Source organism: Kogia breviceps, chromosome 6 (genome assembly GCF_026419965.1).
Source record: "Kogia breviceps isolate mKogBre1 chromosome 6, mKogBre1 haplotype 1, whole genome shotgun sequence".
NCBI classification, from domain to species: domain Eukaryota; kingdom Metazoa; phylum Chordata; class Mammalia; order Artiodactyla; family Physeteridae; genus Kogia; species Kogia breviceps.
The window spans coordinates 129,004,589-129,020,820 of NC_081315.1; the positions used below are offsets into that span (position 1 = coordinate 129,004,589).

The 16,232-nt window shown below is 35.7% G+C and overlaps 1 protein-coding gene across 3 annotated transcripts in view; it reads left to right on the plus strand.

The window, feature by feature from the left end:
* AFG2A (AFG2 AAA ATPase homolog A) overlaps positions 1-16,232 on the plus strand; it is a 335,245-nt gene that overhangs the window by 16,841 nt on the left and 302,172 nt on the right. For all 3 annotated transcript variants that reach the window (XM_059066777.2, XM_067036617.1, XM_059066775.2), the window contains exon 9: positions 1,052-1,307. In XM_059066777.2, the coding sequence (XP_058922760.1) occupies positions 1,052-1,307 (256 nt within the window). The remainder of the gene's footprint in view (positions 1-1,051; positions 1,308-16,232) is intronic.

The window sequence follows — 16,232 nt, forward strand, 5'->3', positions numbered from 1 at the left end:
TTTTTTAAAAAGGAAAAGTATAATTATTAAGCTGACCAAATACTTTGTTTATGAACGGCTCTCTTTTCATCCTGAAGAAAAATATATGTGGAGAGCTGTATTACAATTAGAATGGATTTTGGTGAGGAGGAAATCAGGAGGCTCTGTGTTGGAGGATCTTAATTACTATGTCATTGCTACCTCTTTCTCTGCCACTGAGATAGACCTGCTGTGAACTGATGTTCTTGCCTTTGGGCAGGACTGGGAGCATGTGACACTGATGTTTTAGCCTGAAAATGTTTAAGGGCCAGTAGTTTTGTCTTCTAAACTCATAATTCATAGATTCACTGTAATCCATGCACTGTTGGCACATCCAGTATAGTTGATTAGGCTTGAGTTTTCTTACTTCAAATCAGATTCCAGTTAAGCTTGTCTCTGAGATTACACTTGGGTCATCTGAGTAGAATGTTGGATAATTTCTACAGGTGGCTCATTGTGAACATAGTTCTTTATAATTTGTTGTTCCAAATTTTATTCTCAAAGTAAAAATCCATATGTATTCAAGGGTATCTGATACTTGGGTGTTGGTTGTATTGTTGTGTGTATTTTCAGGAATTTGAATATTTATAAAAAAAATAGAAACAGTGTGAACGTGAGGAAGATTTCTTAGACAACTGCGTAATAGAGCCTTGTTCTGTTTGAAACACGTGTGGGTCATAATCTTTGCTTTCAAGTAGGGAAAAGGACAACTTAAAACAATTAAACAAATTAAAACTATATGGTATAGGGTATATGTTGTTATTCATGAGAATTGTGTAGTTAAGATGCTAGAAGTGGGAGAGACATCACTTACAGTAGATAGAGAGTTAAGTATTGGAAAACTTTCTAGGTAAGGGAGCATTTAGACTGAGCTTTGGGAAATGTGGGATGAATGACAAAATTTGAGAAATAAGGGGTAGGACTTAGCGGCCTGGACAGTTAGATCTATCCTTGTCTATATAGCGAGAGCATTTTAAAAAATTTTTTTTACTTTTAGAAGAATATGTAATATATTTTAATTTTGTTTTGTTAGGAAGGAAGTGAAGGACAGGTGTTGGTTCTCGGGGCCACAAATCGCCCCCATGCTTTGGATGCTGCACTCCGAAGACCTGGACGGTTTGATAAAGAAATTGAGATTGGAGTTCCGAATGCACAAGACCGGCTAGATATCCTCCAGAAACTGCTTCGAAGGGTGCCCCATTTGCTCACTGAAGCTGAGCTGCTACAGCTGGCAAATAATGCTCATGGATACGTTGGAGCAGACTTGAAAGCCTTGTGTAATGAAGCAGGTGAGAGTGATTTGCTGTAGTGAATCTGTACTGATGGATTAATAACTGGTTTATTTACAAACTGATAATTTGTATCTCACTTATTTCCTAATGGAAATAGCTAATTTTTTTCTAATCATAAAATATATGTTTTATGAAAAAAATCTGGATAATTCAGAAAACTATAAAAATGAAATAATCACTCTTAATCCCTCTTCCTAAAAATAAAAATATACACATAAAAAAATACCCATTAAAAAAAGGATGTACTTGGCATATACAAGCAGTAAATAAATATTAACTGCTGTTAATATGACTTAATAATTTCAAATTTTCAGGTATTTAACTGATCTTCTGTTCCCCCTAATCTAGCAATGAGTCAGATTTTGAGAAGGTAATTTTTAAAAAGGTTAGTCTTAAGATTAAAGTGTCCAGTAGGGAAAATATGTAGTTTTGTGTATACTGTCTTAAATACTAGTGTATGTTGTGTTATGCGGTGGTGTTCTCTAACTTTATATAGCAGAATAAAGCTTAAGAACAGTGTGCTAGAGTTTTTGTGAGAGATTTTTCTAAAGAGGCAGGGGTGTATAGTAGAAAATGGATTTTGAGTAGAAAATACCTTTAAAGTCAGGCTTGTGGTCTTGGGCAAGTTCTTTGCCTTATCTGAGCCTTAGTTTTTTCCATTTGTAAATTGAGGGGGTTGTGGTAGATGATACCTAAGTGCCTTTGTACATATGACATTCCTTGGATATAAGGGAGAAGAAGAAAGAAATGGAAACAAAGAAGGGAAGAAAGGGAGGGAGGGAGGGAGGAAGGATGGGAAGGATAGGATGAACTAGAGCATAACAAGGAAGCACCCAAGTTAGGCCCTAACCCTGGCCGGGCCTCATTAGCTACTTTCATACACCTGGCCTTCCTCCTCTTCATTGTCTTCTCTTTTGTGCCTGTTTATCTGAATAATTTAAACTTAGGTGGTTAGTCAGGGCTTTCTCCCACAGTGTTCTTAGAAATAATGCTACGAAGCAGACTAATGCTGATTGTGAAGTTAACTGCATTTTCTCATTGAAATAGTCTGACTAAGGACTTGATTAATTTATACATTTGGTTAACAGTGTGACTCAGAAGGAAATATAAAACAACTCAAACTCTATAAGCATTAAAAATAGTAGAATTTTGCTCCAAATGCTATAGAATGGGCATATCTCACTTATTGAATATACAAGGGCACCCCTAATGTGTGCATTGAGCATAGGAAGAAAAAACTCAGCTATGTAGTAAATTTTGAACTACGTATTCTCCTAGTTCTAGATAAAAAGAATTGAACATTTAATGTTGCCTTCTAACTAAATTCAAATTTAGAGGAGTTATTAGGGGAAAAGTTGAATGGCTCTTAGTCTTTTACAATGACTGCCTAGGAAAGTTAGAACTGCTGTACCCCCCCCCACTTTTTTTTTTTTTTAACATAGTAAGTGTCCTTGGACAAGTAGAAGCAGTCACAATTATTACACTGACCTTAGAATTACACACAAAGTTAGAATCATACTTTTTACAAAAAGAGTCATGGTAAAATTTTAATATTTAGAGGCAATATGCTCAGTAAGTATTTGAGAAATGGATGTGAAAACTGGGAGACATTATGAGACGTAATTACCACTCCACTCCTCTTGGTAGAGTAATAAAAATATTTATTCACTTCAGAGTTTAGTTTTGGCTTTAAACCCCTGTTGAGCTTCATCTCCTCCTGTCCTTTCTTGCCTTTAGAAATCCCTGCTCTGTGCTAAGGAAACAACTCCGAGTGGTTATTGCTACCTTTATAGGTAGCAATAGTCAAGGTAGTGTTCTGTGGTGCCTTAAATAACTGCTGCTATTTTTTTGAACATTTCCAGTCAATTTTTGGCTTCCCACTGACAGGATTTCTCAGCTATGGTTCTGATTGTGGACTTTAAATACAACTTGCTTAAAACCAGTGCTTTTTAGGAGGCATTTTCATTGTTCATAGTTGTGCTGTGTTTAAGTGGACAGCTTGAGAATTCCCACTGGCTTCTCTGGGAAGTAAGGCACCTTGACCTCCAAATTTGTGAGGAAAGTGAGAGACTCCAGCTCCAAGAGATGTATTCCTGAGTACACAAGTTAATTCTGTCTCTTATTCTTTTCTGCAGGATTCAGATTCGTTTCACACACATGTTCTCAGTTTCAGACAGATCACTTGGAGTTGAGGTTCTCAGACTTTATCATGCATCAGAATCACCTGGAGAACTTAGTAAACTATAGATGGCTGGCTGTGCCCTATTCCCAGAGTTTCTGATTCAGTAGGTCTGGGCTGGTACCTTTTTTTTTTTTTTTTTTTTTTTTTTTGCGGTACGCGGGCCTCTCACCGTTGTGGCCTCTCCCGTTGCGGAGCACAGGCTCCGGACGCACAGGCTCAGCGGCCATGGCTCACGGGCCCAGCTGCTCCGCGGCACGTGGGATCTTCCCGGACCAGGGCACGAACCCGTGTCTCCTGCATCGGCAGGCGGACTCTCAACCACTGCGCCACCAGGGAAGCCCGGGCTGGTACCTTTGAATTCCTAATATGTTCCCAGCTGATGCTGATGCTGCTGGTGTGGGGACCACACTTTGAGAGCCACTGACATAGGTCACTGGTTCTTTTTTTTTTTAAAGGTAGGAACCCCTGTTTTTGTTTTTTAATTTTTTAAATATTTATTTTTGGCTGTGTTGGGTCTTAGTTGAATCACACGGGATCTTCCTTGCTGCGCACAGGCTCCAGAGCACCTGGGCTCTCTAGTTGAGGTGCACGGGCTCAGTAGTTGAGGCACGTGGGCTTAGTTGCCCTGCCCATGTGGGATCTTAGTTCCTCGACCAGGGTTCCAATCTGCTCCCCTGCAACAGAAGGCGGATTCTTAACCACTGGACCGCCAGGGAATTCCCAGGTCATTGGTTCTTAAAACCTCATTATGCCTCAGGTTCACCTGGGAAGCCATGCATGCTCCCATGCAGACACACACACACACACACACACACACACACACACAAACACACACACACACACACACACTCTCACTTTCTATACTTAATTGAATAAAGAAGGTGGGGAACTGGAATCAGTGTTTGTAATGTTTTCCAAGTGATTTGAAGCAGCCAGTCTTATACTTCCCTGTGAACAGGAAATGTATCATTAATTTAGGCCAGTGGTTCTCCTGCGTTAAACCTGTATAAGAATCACTTGTAGAGCTTGTTAAAACACAATTCTGGGCTGCATGCTACTGGTTTAGTAGGTCCGGTTGGGGTACAAGAATTTGCATTTCTATCAAGTTACCGGTGATAATCAGTGCTGGTGGTCCAAGGGCTACACTTTGAGAACCACCGATCTAGGCCAACCCGCTCTCCGATTTTTGGAGAGCCTCTGTAACTGATTTAAATAACTGCATTAAGTTTAGGTAATGTAATTCTGACTCTCTCACTGATAGTGTTGAGTTTCTTCCTAGAGTTTTTATGTGATAGTAATATACTATTCTAAACTACTGTATCATTTTAGTCTCTGACTATAGGAGAAAATGAGTGTCCAAGTTTGTCTTGCAGGTATACATAATGGTTCTGAATAAAACTTTAAAATGAAAAATAATTCTGAAAGATAGAAAGCCACAATTAAGGAAATAGTTAAGGATTAACAATTAAGGATACAAGTAAGAATGTAGACATGTGTTTTTCTTAGAACATTTGCTTGCTTATGATTTGTGGACATGTATGTTCTTTGAGCTTTTTGTGTGTTGGCTGTCTGGTGGTTTTCCTTTTTCCTGGACTGCCTTCTAGTTGGGGAAGCTCTGCCATTTTTAATTTAAAAATGGTGCACAGGTGAGTAGTAATTACATACATTGAAGTGATTCAGAATTTCATAAAACCTAAGTGAACTATGTTACTGATTGTTTTGTTAATCTTAAGGTTATTGTTTGTGGGTTATTAATACAAAAGATCAAAATTCTTGTAGTATATATGTTTCTGCATGCTTTTCCAGAGGACCGAAGGTGTGCAATCTATTCCAGAGTTTGTAAGGGTGATGCTGTGTCTTTTGCAGTGTGATTACTCTAACTTTTCTAATCTTTTATTCTAGTGTTACTGAATATTTTCCGTATTTTTAAACTTTGTCTCCATAACAAATAAGAAAGTTGGAAATACTACTGTAGTGTTGCTTTCAACAATTGGATCTCTTACTATCTGAGCAGATATAATGTTTAATGTTGAGGGTTGGGTGTGAAACTGATTTTCAAATGTTATGTTTTCTTTATAATTAATTTTTGAGCTAGAGTGTGGTTTGATAAGTCGTGACTTGTCCAAAAGCCTAATGTTTTGTAGCTCACCTTTTTAAGCAAAGAGCAGCTGCATTTTGAAATGTTTTATCTCAAGAAGACAAGCTGTTTATAAGCTCAACTCTGACACATCCTGACATTTAATGTCTATGTTTTTATCCCTCCTGGGATTAGGCTGCCTTTCTAATTAATTAGTTGCATAGCCTTTTATTAATTCCCTCAAAATTTATAATGTTTTAAATTAACAACATAGATAAGCATACCACACTTTTTTAGAAAACATGAAATGTTAATTATGCAGTGGAGACATGAATTATATAAACTCTGCTGAATGTTAGAAGATGCTTAGCAACAGTGTTTTCCAAATGCAGGGATTTATTATAAACTTATCCTTCTAAGGCTGCCTTTGCCATTTCAGGAGAGTGAATATAAATAGAGCTTGATTTCTTCAAGAAGTGGACTCGGTCATTTTGTTGACAGTGGAAGGAAGCATTTGCTTCACATCTCTAAGAATTTATCTTTAGCATCCTTGTTGATTACACATCATTTCAACATGTTCATACCAAATGCTTGGGCCTTGATAAGATACCATCACAGAACAGGAAGAATTAAAACTCTTATTTAAACAATGATTTTGTCATTATTACACTTACGTAGGTCTAGTAAAAATACTGCATCTAATTACTATAACATAACTTCTTGTGAAATGGAAAATTTTATCTGTCTTGTAGCAGGGTTCTGAGATATTTATAGCTCTTAGTCCTCCCTCCCAGCCTTCACTAGCTTATTTGAATAGGAATTTATGGAGGATCTCATATGTACAGTCCAGTTCTTAAGAAAGGTTCTTTTTCTAACATTTTCCACCATTTTTGAATCCTGCCAATGTTATTTTCTAAGTTAGAATTAAAATGTTGATTCTGTAAAAATTCAATATTTCTAAATAAGGTCCAGGGAAATAGTGGGGTTTTGTGGAAAGCTTATGGCGAGCTCTAGTTGCAAATGCTAGCACTACCGCTTATCAGCTGAGAGTCACTGGGCAAGCCATTTAACGTCTTGAACTCTTTCCTCACCTGCTAAATAGGGATAACTTTTTTTTTGGATAACATTTTTAAAAGAGTTCTTATGAGGTTTAGAAGTATAGCCTGACAGCAGTGTTCATGGTTTATACATGCCCTTGGTAAGTGTCACTTTCTCTCTTTAAAAAAAAAAAAAAAATTCATATTTTATGTGTATTTGTACACTTCTCTGGTAGATGCTTATTTGAATTTTGACAGTATTCCTGATTTTATGAAGTATTTGGTTACTCTAGTACAAGTGATATCAGGGAAGTCTAGCAGAATCCTTTACCTTGCTAGAATAGTGACTTTGACTGCGTCGGGATCGGTAAAAGTCTTGCCCATCAGTAGAAATATGAAGACTAGAGATAGATGTGGCTTATTTGGGGGTTGCCTCCCTGACAGATTTCCTTGCTGAATATGAGAGCTCTCCTGTCATACATAGTCAGAGTTACAGTCTCTTCCCTCCCCTACCCACGTCGTCCCACATGGGAGTCCACTGGAGCCCTGCAGTAGAACAACAAAATTAAATTGATGTATGTATCACGATTATCACTCTAATTAATGCATTTTATAAGGGATCATATCTTTATTCGTTATTGTAGGTGGATAAATAGGCAGTAATTATGCAATATAATATCTTATAAAGCAATGAATTTCCCCCTCTGTTTTGTAATTCTGTAATATAGTGATAGTTATATTTGTGATGTTAGGATTTTTCCAACTGCATAAACATTATGGATATTATATGAGAAGGAGAATTTTTTTTGGTCAGTGAATTGGGTATCTTAATATTAGTTCTGCTGTTCATTTGAAATGACTGGAGCTGAATGGTTTGTTTCAGAAAAACAAGTGGTAGTTTTGATTCTGTTTAAGCTCTAAGTGATATATCCTATTTACTTCACTAGTGGAAAATTTTCTGAGTTGCCTTGCCAAGGCTGTAAAAGTAGAAAACCTAAGGAAAGGTTTTCTTTCTAATTAAGAAACAAAAAAAGTCAGTCTTTCTAAAAGAAAGTTACTTCTAAGAGTTATTCTTGATTCCTTTTTTTGTTACTCTTTATCAAATCCTGTCAGCTCTATTTTCAAAATTTATTCAGTTTCAGCTTTAAAAAAAAATTGTAACTATTTTTCATTGCTCTTGTCTGGACTGTTGTGATGTCTTCTTCCTGCCCACTCTGTCCTCCACCTTCTACCCCTCTTTATTGTTTACATTGTCTAAACTGCAGGATTTTGAACTGCAGGTTTTGGAGATGAGAGTCTTGGTTAGATCTATGTTTTAGTGAGTTGTCACCAGTTAGATTATGACTGAAGCCATTGAAATGAATGAAGTCACTTAGAGAGGATGAACAGAGTTCATTTGTTCGTTCATTTATTGAGCTAGGCACTATACTTGGTGCTGGGGCTACCTCAGTGAATAAGAGAGACTTGGACTTTCTCCTCTTCGAGGTCAAGATGCACAGAGAAGTGCAGCAATGTAACAGGTGAAATTGTATGCTGTGTTGTATTTGTGAAGGATCGGGGAGGTTTTAGCCTGCTGCTGAGGAAAGAAAGGGTCCTGGGGAACACCACCATTCAAAGGCTGAATTGTTAGGAAAATCTGGTGTAGGGGACTGAGGAGTGGGTAGGGAGGTGGGAAGAGAACCCCAGAAAAGTGGTGACTCAAATGAGGGAAGATTCAGGGTGGAAGTAATTAGAAATAATTTTTTATTAGTTACTACTAATTGAGTACTTACAGTGTGTCATCCATTGTTTGAAGTGCCTTCACACGTGTTAATGATTTCTTACAGCGTTCCTTGTACGGTTATCTTCATTTTATAGGTGAAGAAACTTAGGTCAGAGAGGTTTTGGAACTTCACCAAGATCACACAGGAAATAAATAGTGGGGCCAGGATCCACAGTATAGAGACCACAGTGACATCAAGTGCTTAGTACTTGGGTGGTCACGAGGGCCTTGGAAGAGAGTAGTTCTAGTAGATTGCAATAAATTGAGGGGTGATTAAAAGTTGAAGGAACAAAGACAGTGACTGTGAATTATTTTTGCAGTTTTAATGGTGTGTTATTTAGAGTTTTTGTACCTTCCCAAAAAAGGGACAAATATAGTTGGTCTGCCGTCCCCCACCCCGAGCCCCAAGTCAAAATCATATCAGACTATATTCCTTCATTATTTTCCTGGTTCCTCTTCTCGTACCTGGACCTTGCTCTAGTCCACCAAGCCATAGATCTTCAACCTCTGTTGGCATAAGAATTGTACTGTAAGCAAACTATCCTTTTTGTTCCTAACTCTGCATTTTAATAGGGTTGGTAAGCCAGGTAATAAATAATTTGATATAAAAAATTTGAAACTATAAGCTGTATTTTTAGGAAAGTTTGTTAAAACCTGGGACTGATGAAGTGAATTAATTCTGTCGTTTTAGAACTAGAAGACCGTATCAGAAATCATTTAGTACATTCCCTTATTTCACAGATGAGTACCGACTGTGTGATCCATCCAAGCTCAAGCAGTTAGTGTAGTCTTGGCCCAAGATTCAGGTCTTGAGACCAGGGTGCTTTCCATAGTGCTATTACTTTTAAAAGCAATTTTTAAAAGTGATAGGGGATTCGTAATAGACTGGCTTCTGCAGTCAGTCTAAGTTATACCAATCATTTGTAATATAAATAACGCAAGAACCACAATACCCTCTTTGAGAGTATTCTGTTTAATTTCTTTTCTATGAATAAGGAGTGAGAAATGTAACTTTCCCAGTGATATATCAAGTAATACTTATCACCTTGTCTATACTTAATACTGAGTTTAGAGAGAGTAAAGAATCCAGATAAAACATTTCTGGAATTCTGATATTTTGAGGAAAGTATATTTTAAAAAGAGAGACCTAGATTTTTATAGTTGCTTTCAGTCTTCATTTGCTTGAATATACTATTCAGAAATTTTATGCCTAACTTTTACAATTCAGATCTGAGATCCAGATGCCCATGTTTCATGTTACTTCTTTATATAATTGTCTGTAGTAATTCTCAAAAACATTATTACTCCTGTGATGAATTTTAGTTTCTAAGGAAGGAACTTAATTGCATGCTCAAAAAATAACATCATTATTTAGCAAGCATTAAGTATAAAATTGTAGGATGCCATATGCATGGAGCAAGATGTTTGTTGGTTGAATATGGAGCAGATGGTCTTGAAGAGCATGAGTTTAGAGTAATTGCTCTTGTCTAGAAGTGATTATATCTGGAGAGGGATGTGGGGCTTGAGGAGAACATGTCATATACGGGAAAGAATGTGGTGGCATTAGGCTTGCCTCGGGCATTTTGCCTTTTGTTCTCTTGGTTGCAACTTGTTTCCCATTTCAAAACTTTTGAGATCATTAGAACATAAAATAATGAAAGCAAAATGACACATTTAATTAGCTACACCTGTTTTTTTGTTTCAAAGCTGTGTTTCTTAACATAGTTGTATTGCTTCTGTTTTTGTTTACATTTTTAAAATTAAACTTAGTAATGAAAGGAAATGTTATAGATTGCTTGCCCTAAGCTATGTTCCTTGATGGTGTACATGTGTCCATTTGCTCTTCTAGTTAATTGTTTACTTCTGGTTTATAAAAATATGTGTATTTTTAAAAATTTAATTTCTTGCCATAGATTCTAGTATGGCCTCCTGAGGAATGGTGATGTCCAATAATTTAAGCTTAGCATTATAGAATTTTCTGCACACGGCTTCATTCCCAATGGGCTGGAAACAACCTGGGGTTGTGTTTTGTTTGGGAGTTGTTTGGCCAGGGCCTTTTGAACAGTAGTGTCCCAATGAAGTACTAGATATTATTTATGTAAAAATGAGCTTTCCTTTTTTTAACAGTAATATCCTTTCAGAAATTTCTAACTACTTTGTAACTGCATGACTTAACCTGGTGACAAAAGCAGTTATTAAAAAGACTACCTTGGGCTTCCCTGGTGGCGCAGTGTTTGAGAGTCCGCCTGCCGATGCAGGGGACACGGGTTCGTGCCCCGGTCCGGGAGGATCCCACGTGCCGCGGAGCGGCTGGGCCCGTGAGCCGTGGCCGCTGAGCCTGCGCGTCTGGAGCCTGTGCTCCGCAACGGGAGAGGCCACAGCAGTGAGGGGCCCGCATACCGGAAAAAAAAAAAAAAAAAAAAGGACTACCTTTTCCAAAAAAATAAAAATTAAAAAAATAAAGCTGAAAATAATTTAGAGAAAATACTGATATATTTTAATCTTTCCATTTAATAAATGACATAACTGATGGCCAGAGGAGCTAAGTTTTATATGTCAAGTGACATCTGAGCTAGTGGCAGATCTAGGACCATGGAGGGTTTGCATTAATATGATAGCTCCAAGGATCTTCAACTTTATAAGCTCTGATATACATTTAATTCATATAAATTCTGTTTCAACTTATGTTATTTTCAAGAATAGCATTTGTATAAAATACAATACCTCTGTACAGCGTCTAGAATCATAGAACCTCATATTGAGAAAGAATCTGAAGGGCTCTGGCAGGAATTTCCAGCATCCTTGTTATGTTTTTGCAGCTTTTGCAAATCTGTAATCTTCCTTATTTTCTTTTTCCCTTTCTGACAGTCTGCCATACTTCATCTTCTCACATATCTACAAACAAATGAATAGAGATGGATGTAGCTTTATTTAAAACATGTTCTTTCATATTTCTAAGAGTGAACTCTTTAAGGTCAGAGATTTTGTCTTTTACCGTTCTTCAAGGATGCATAATCTCTGAAGTGTTTCGCTCATTCTTGTCCCTGGGCCTTTATATATGCTGTTCTCTCTGCCTTGAATACTCCGCTGCCTCTTTGGCCTCAATTCCCATATTAGCAGTTCAGCATCAACTCATTTTTTCAGGTCTAACTAATTTAGCTCGTATACACGTTTTAGTCTCTATTTGTGAAATACAGGAATATACTAAATGATTTCTGTGAGGGTTATCTAACTGTAAACTGTCAGTAATCCTACTAAACTGAGTTAGATGTCCTTGACATGTGTTTTTGTGCTACTTTGTTCTTCCCATGTCATAATACTTGGCACAGTATATAATAATAACTTGTTATCATATGTCTTCTCTATTGGACTGTGAGCACTATGAGAGGTTTATCTGCCTTCTTGCTCTTTTGTACTCTAGAAAAGAGCTCAGTACATTGTTGAATGAGTTAACTATGTCTAGGAGTTTCTAAGTGAATGTTTTGAATGAATGAATAGAACTAATATTGAAGAAGAATACCTGTGAAAGAGTAACTTATAGTCAATGAGTGTCTCTTCTCAGTGGCTTTATGACATGGTATTTATTTTACTATTTGCTTTGCTTTAATATGAATTGTACTGAATTGGCAAGTAAGTAACACAGGTACAGAATAGTGATTCTCTCATTGAGAACTATTCTATAAAAAATACTTGCAGATTCATTAACATAGGGAATGCTCTTGTCTTTCCTCAAGTCCTGTTCTTTTCTCCCTTGTTTATAGTGGCTTTGTTTATAGGTTTTTTTTCCCTTTCACTTCATTTTTTATGTATTCTATTTTTTAATAAACTTCTTTCTGAAATATAACATATATAGAAAAGTGTAAAAGCTATAAGATCCATGCATTTTCCAAAGTGAATATGCTCGTGTGACCACATGAGTGTATTTATATATGTAACCAGATATAAAGCATCCCAGCCACTACTCTTGATCTCAGCACAAAAGGCAACCACTCTTTCTGGCTTCTAACACCATAGATTAGTTCAGCCTGTTTTGCGCTGTCTTCTTTCTCTCATATTACGGTTTGAGAGCTTCATCATTTTATTCTGTTGTAGCATTAGTTCATTTTTATTGCTATATTTTTTTGTATAAATATTGTGAGTAATGGTGCCATCAGTATTCTTGCACATATTTTTTTTTGGTGCACAGATGTACACATCTTTGTTTGCTTTATCTCTAGGGGTGGAATTATCAGGTTATAGAATATGTGTGTGTGTTGTTGTTAGTAAATACTGTCAAAAGTTTTCTGTGGTGATTGCTTCAGTTTCCTCTTCCACTAGTAATGTGTGAAAATTCCAGTTTCTTCTCATTCTTGCCAGAATTTGGTGGGTTTTTAACAGTATTTCATTGTGTGTTTTCCTTGTGCAAAATACTGAAATATCTTATCACTTAAGCCTTCTGAAAAGACTTAATTTCTGGAGGGTAAGTGCACCTTTTTTCTTCTTCCTCAAGATTGTCTTGACTATTCTTGGGCCTTTGCATTTGCTTAGAACTTTAAAAATCAGCTTACTCTAGACTCCCTCCCCTCCAAGACAAAACAAAATTGGATTTAGATTGGAATTATTAAATGTCTTGATCAATTTAGGGAGAATTAGAAAGTTAATATCTACAAGTTATCTACCATGTGGTAGATCCCTTCATTTATTTTAGGTCTTTAATTTCTCTCAGAGTTTTATAGTTTTAAGTGAAGAAGTCTTGCATAATGTTCATTAGATTTATTCTAAGGTATTTAGGTTTTTTTGAATGCAGTTATAAATGGCATCTCGTAAAGTTTCACTTTGCGTTTGTCGGTATCTGGAAAAACTAAACTCTTATGTATTGACTTTGTGTCTACCTACCTTGCTAAATTCACTTATTAATTTTAATAGTGTGTATGGAAATTGGTTGAGTTTTTATGTATGTAGTCATGTTAAAGTTTTCTGTGTATATAATCTGCAAATAATGACAGTTTTCATTCCTTTTAACCTCTATACTTCTTTTTCTTGCCTTGTTGTAGTGGTTACGATCTTTAACGTAATATTTAATAGAAGTGATAACAGTACTTACCCTTATCTCATTCTTGATCCTAGGGAGAAAATTTGTAACCTTTTACTATTAAGAATTATATTTGCTCTTTGTTTTTTGTAGCTAATATGATAGAGTAACAAAATTTCCATTTGTTCCTAGTTTTTATAATTAATGATATTGATTTTTATGACATTCCTTTTCTGGGTCTATTGAGATAATCATATTCTCTTCTTTATTCTATTAATGTGGAACATGATGTTGATTGATTTTCAAATGTTAAGCTAACTTTACATTCTTGGAATACAGCCATCTTGTCATGACGTATAATCCTTTATTTACATATTGATATTTTTGCTGATGTTTTGTTTAGGACATTTGTACCTATGTTCAGGAGAGATATCAGTCTGCAGTTTTCTTGTAATGTCCTTTTAAGATTTGAGGAACAGGGTTATGCTGGCCTCGTGAATCAAGTTGGGAATTATCCTGGCCTCTTTTTTTCTCTGCAAGAGTTTTTTGTAAGCTTAGTGTTATATTCGTACTTAACTACTTTGTAACATTAACCAGTGAAGCCATCTACGTTTAGAATTTTCTTTGTGGGAAAGGTTTTAATTACATAATGAATTTAATAGCTATTGGAATATTCAATTATGTACTTTGTGTATTAGTTTTGATAAGCTTCCCCCCCCCTAGAAATTGGTTCATTTCATCTAAATTTTTGAGTTATTTGGTATAAGGTTATTCCTGATATCTTCTTTTTATCTTTTCAATGGCCTGTAGGTTCTGTAGTGTAGACCATTCAGTAGTCATTTACGCTTCCTGATACTGGTAATCTGTGTCTTTTCTCACATTTCCCTGATTCGTCTTGCCAGAGATTTATCTCTATTAGCCTTTTCAGAAAATAAACCTTTGGCTTTATTGATTTGTTTTTTTAATTGCACATTTGTTTTCCATTTCATTAATATCTGTTCCTATCTTCATTATTTCCTTCCCACTTCTTGTTTATTTGTTTTTGGTTTATTTTATTCTTTGTTTTATAAGATGAGCACCTCATTGACTTTCACCCTTTATTCTTCCCTAATATGTGCATTATGCCTGTCATTGTCCCTTTAAGTACAGCTTTAGTAGCATCCCACAAATTTTCATGTTATATTTTCATTATTATTCAGTTAAAAAAATTAACAGTTTTCATTGGATTTTTTTTTGACCATGAATTATTTGGAAATGTATTGGCCAATTTCCAAATATTTGTATTTTTGGTATCTTTTTGTTACTGATTTTGCTATTAAGTCTATTGTAATCAGAGAACATACACATTATGATTTCAATCCTTGAAATTTATGGAGAGTTGCTTTGTGTCCCACCCTGTGGTAAGTATTGGTACTCCTTCCAGGTACCCTTGAAAGCATGGATATTTATTGTTTTGTATATATGCCAATTAAGATAGGTGAGTTAATTTTGTGTTTAGAACGTCTACATATATTTTGTTTGTTTGTTTGTTTTTGTTACCGAGGGAGGTGTGTTAAAATCTGCAAGTAAGGCTGCAGATTTGTCTGTTTCTCCTTTTAGATCTGCTTAATTTTGCTGTTTATACTTTGAGCCTTTGTTACTAGGCATGTATTAGAATTTTATGTATTCTTGGTGAATGGACCCTTTTATCATCCTGAAATGTCTAGTAATACCTCTTAAAGTCTATTTGATAGTAGATATAGATGCACTATTTTCCTTTTACATGCATGGTATCCTTTTTCTATTTTACTTTCAACCTTTCTGTATTTTTATATTTCAGAATATGACTCTTGTAAACAGCACAAATTTGGGTTTTATATTTTTCATCTATCTGATGCTGTCAATCTTTTAATTCAAGTACATGATACATTTATATTTAGGGTAATATCTTAAATACTTAGGTTTAATTTACCTTCTATTTGTCCCACTTGTGTTTTTTTCATCTTTTTTACTGTCTTCTCTTGGAATAGTCAAGTATTTTTGTTACTTCCTCATCTTCTGGTTATCTTTTTAGTCATGTATTTTACTCATCTTTTAGTAATTATCTTACATACTACAATATGTCTCCTTGGCTTACTAGAGACTAATGCAAGAAAAGTGCAAACAGTTTGGGAACACCTTGATTCTCTTTACTGCAAAGACACTATTATTAGTGTTTTATTCAATTATTATTCATTTATATTTGTCTATATATTTGGTGGTCCCTGTAACGAACCACTAAGTAAGTTTGCTGCCCCACTAGGAGTCGTCACAGGACTCAGCATATAGTTGTATTCATGGCCTTGATTTATTTCAATGAAATGATACCAAGCAGAAGCAGCCCAAGGCACATAGTGCAAAGTGTGGGAAAAAAATAGGCGCAAGCTTGCAAGAGTCCTCTCCCTGTGGAGTCACACAGGACAGTTTAAAAATCCTCCAGCAATGAAGTGTGACAACATGTATGCAATGTCGTCTACCAGAAAAGATCATTAGAGACCCAGTGCTAGGGATCTACACAATGAGCCAATTTTCCTATTATTCATTTACCAGCTACTAAATAACCTGTCCTTTCCTCATTGATTTATGCTATATTATCGTAAATTTATCAGTTATTAATATTATATATGTATGGATTATCTCTGAACTCTGTTCTGTCCCAGTGTGGTCTGTCTAGTCTTATAAGGTTTAAGCACATTTTAATACTATTAATTATATCTTAATATCCAGTAAGGTAAATTTTATTTATTTGCATTACTGTTGACTTAGTTATGTATAGACCTTTATTCCACAGTATATTTTTAGGGAAACTTTATTCTAATTTAACAAAAATATACA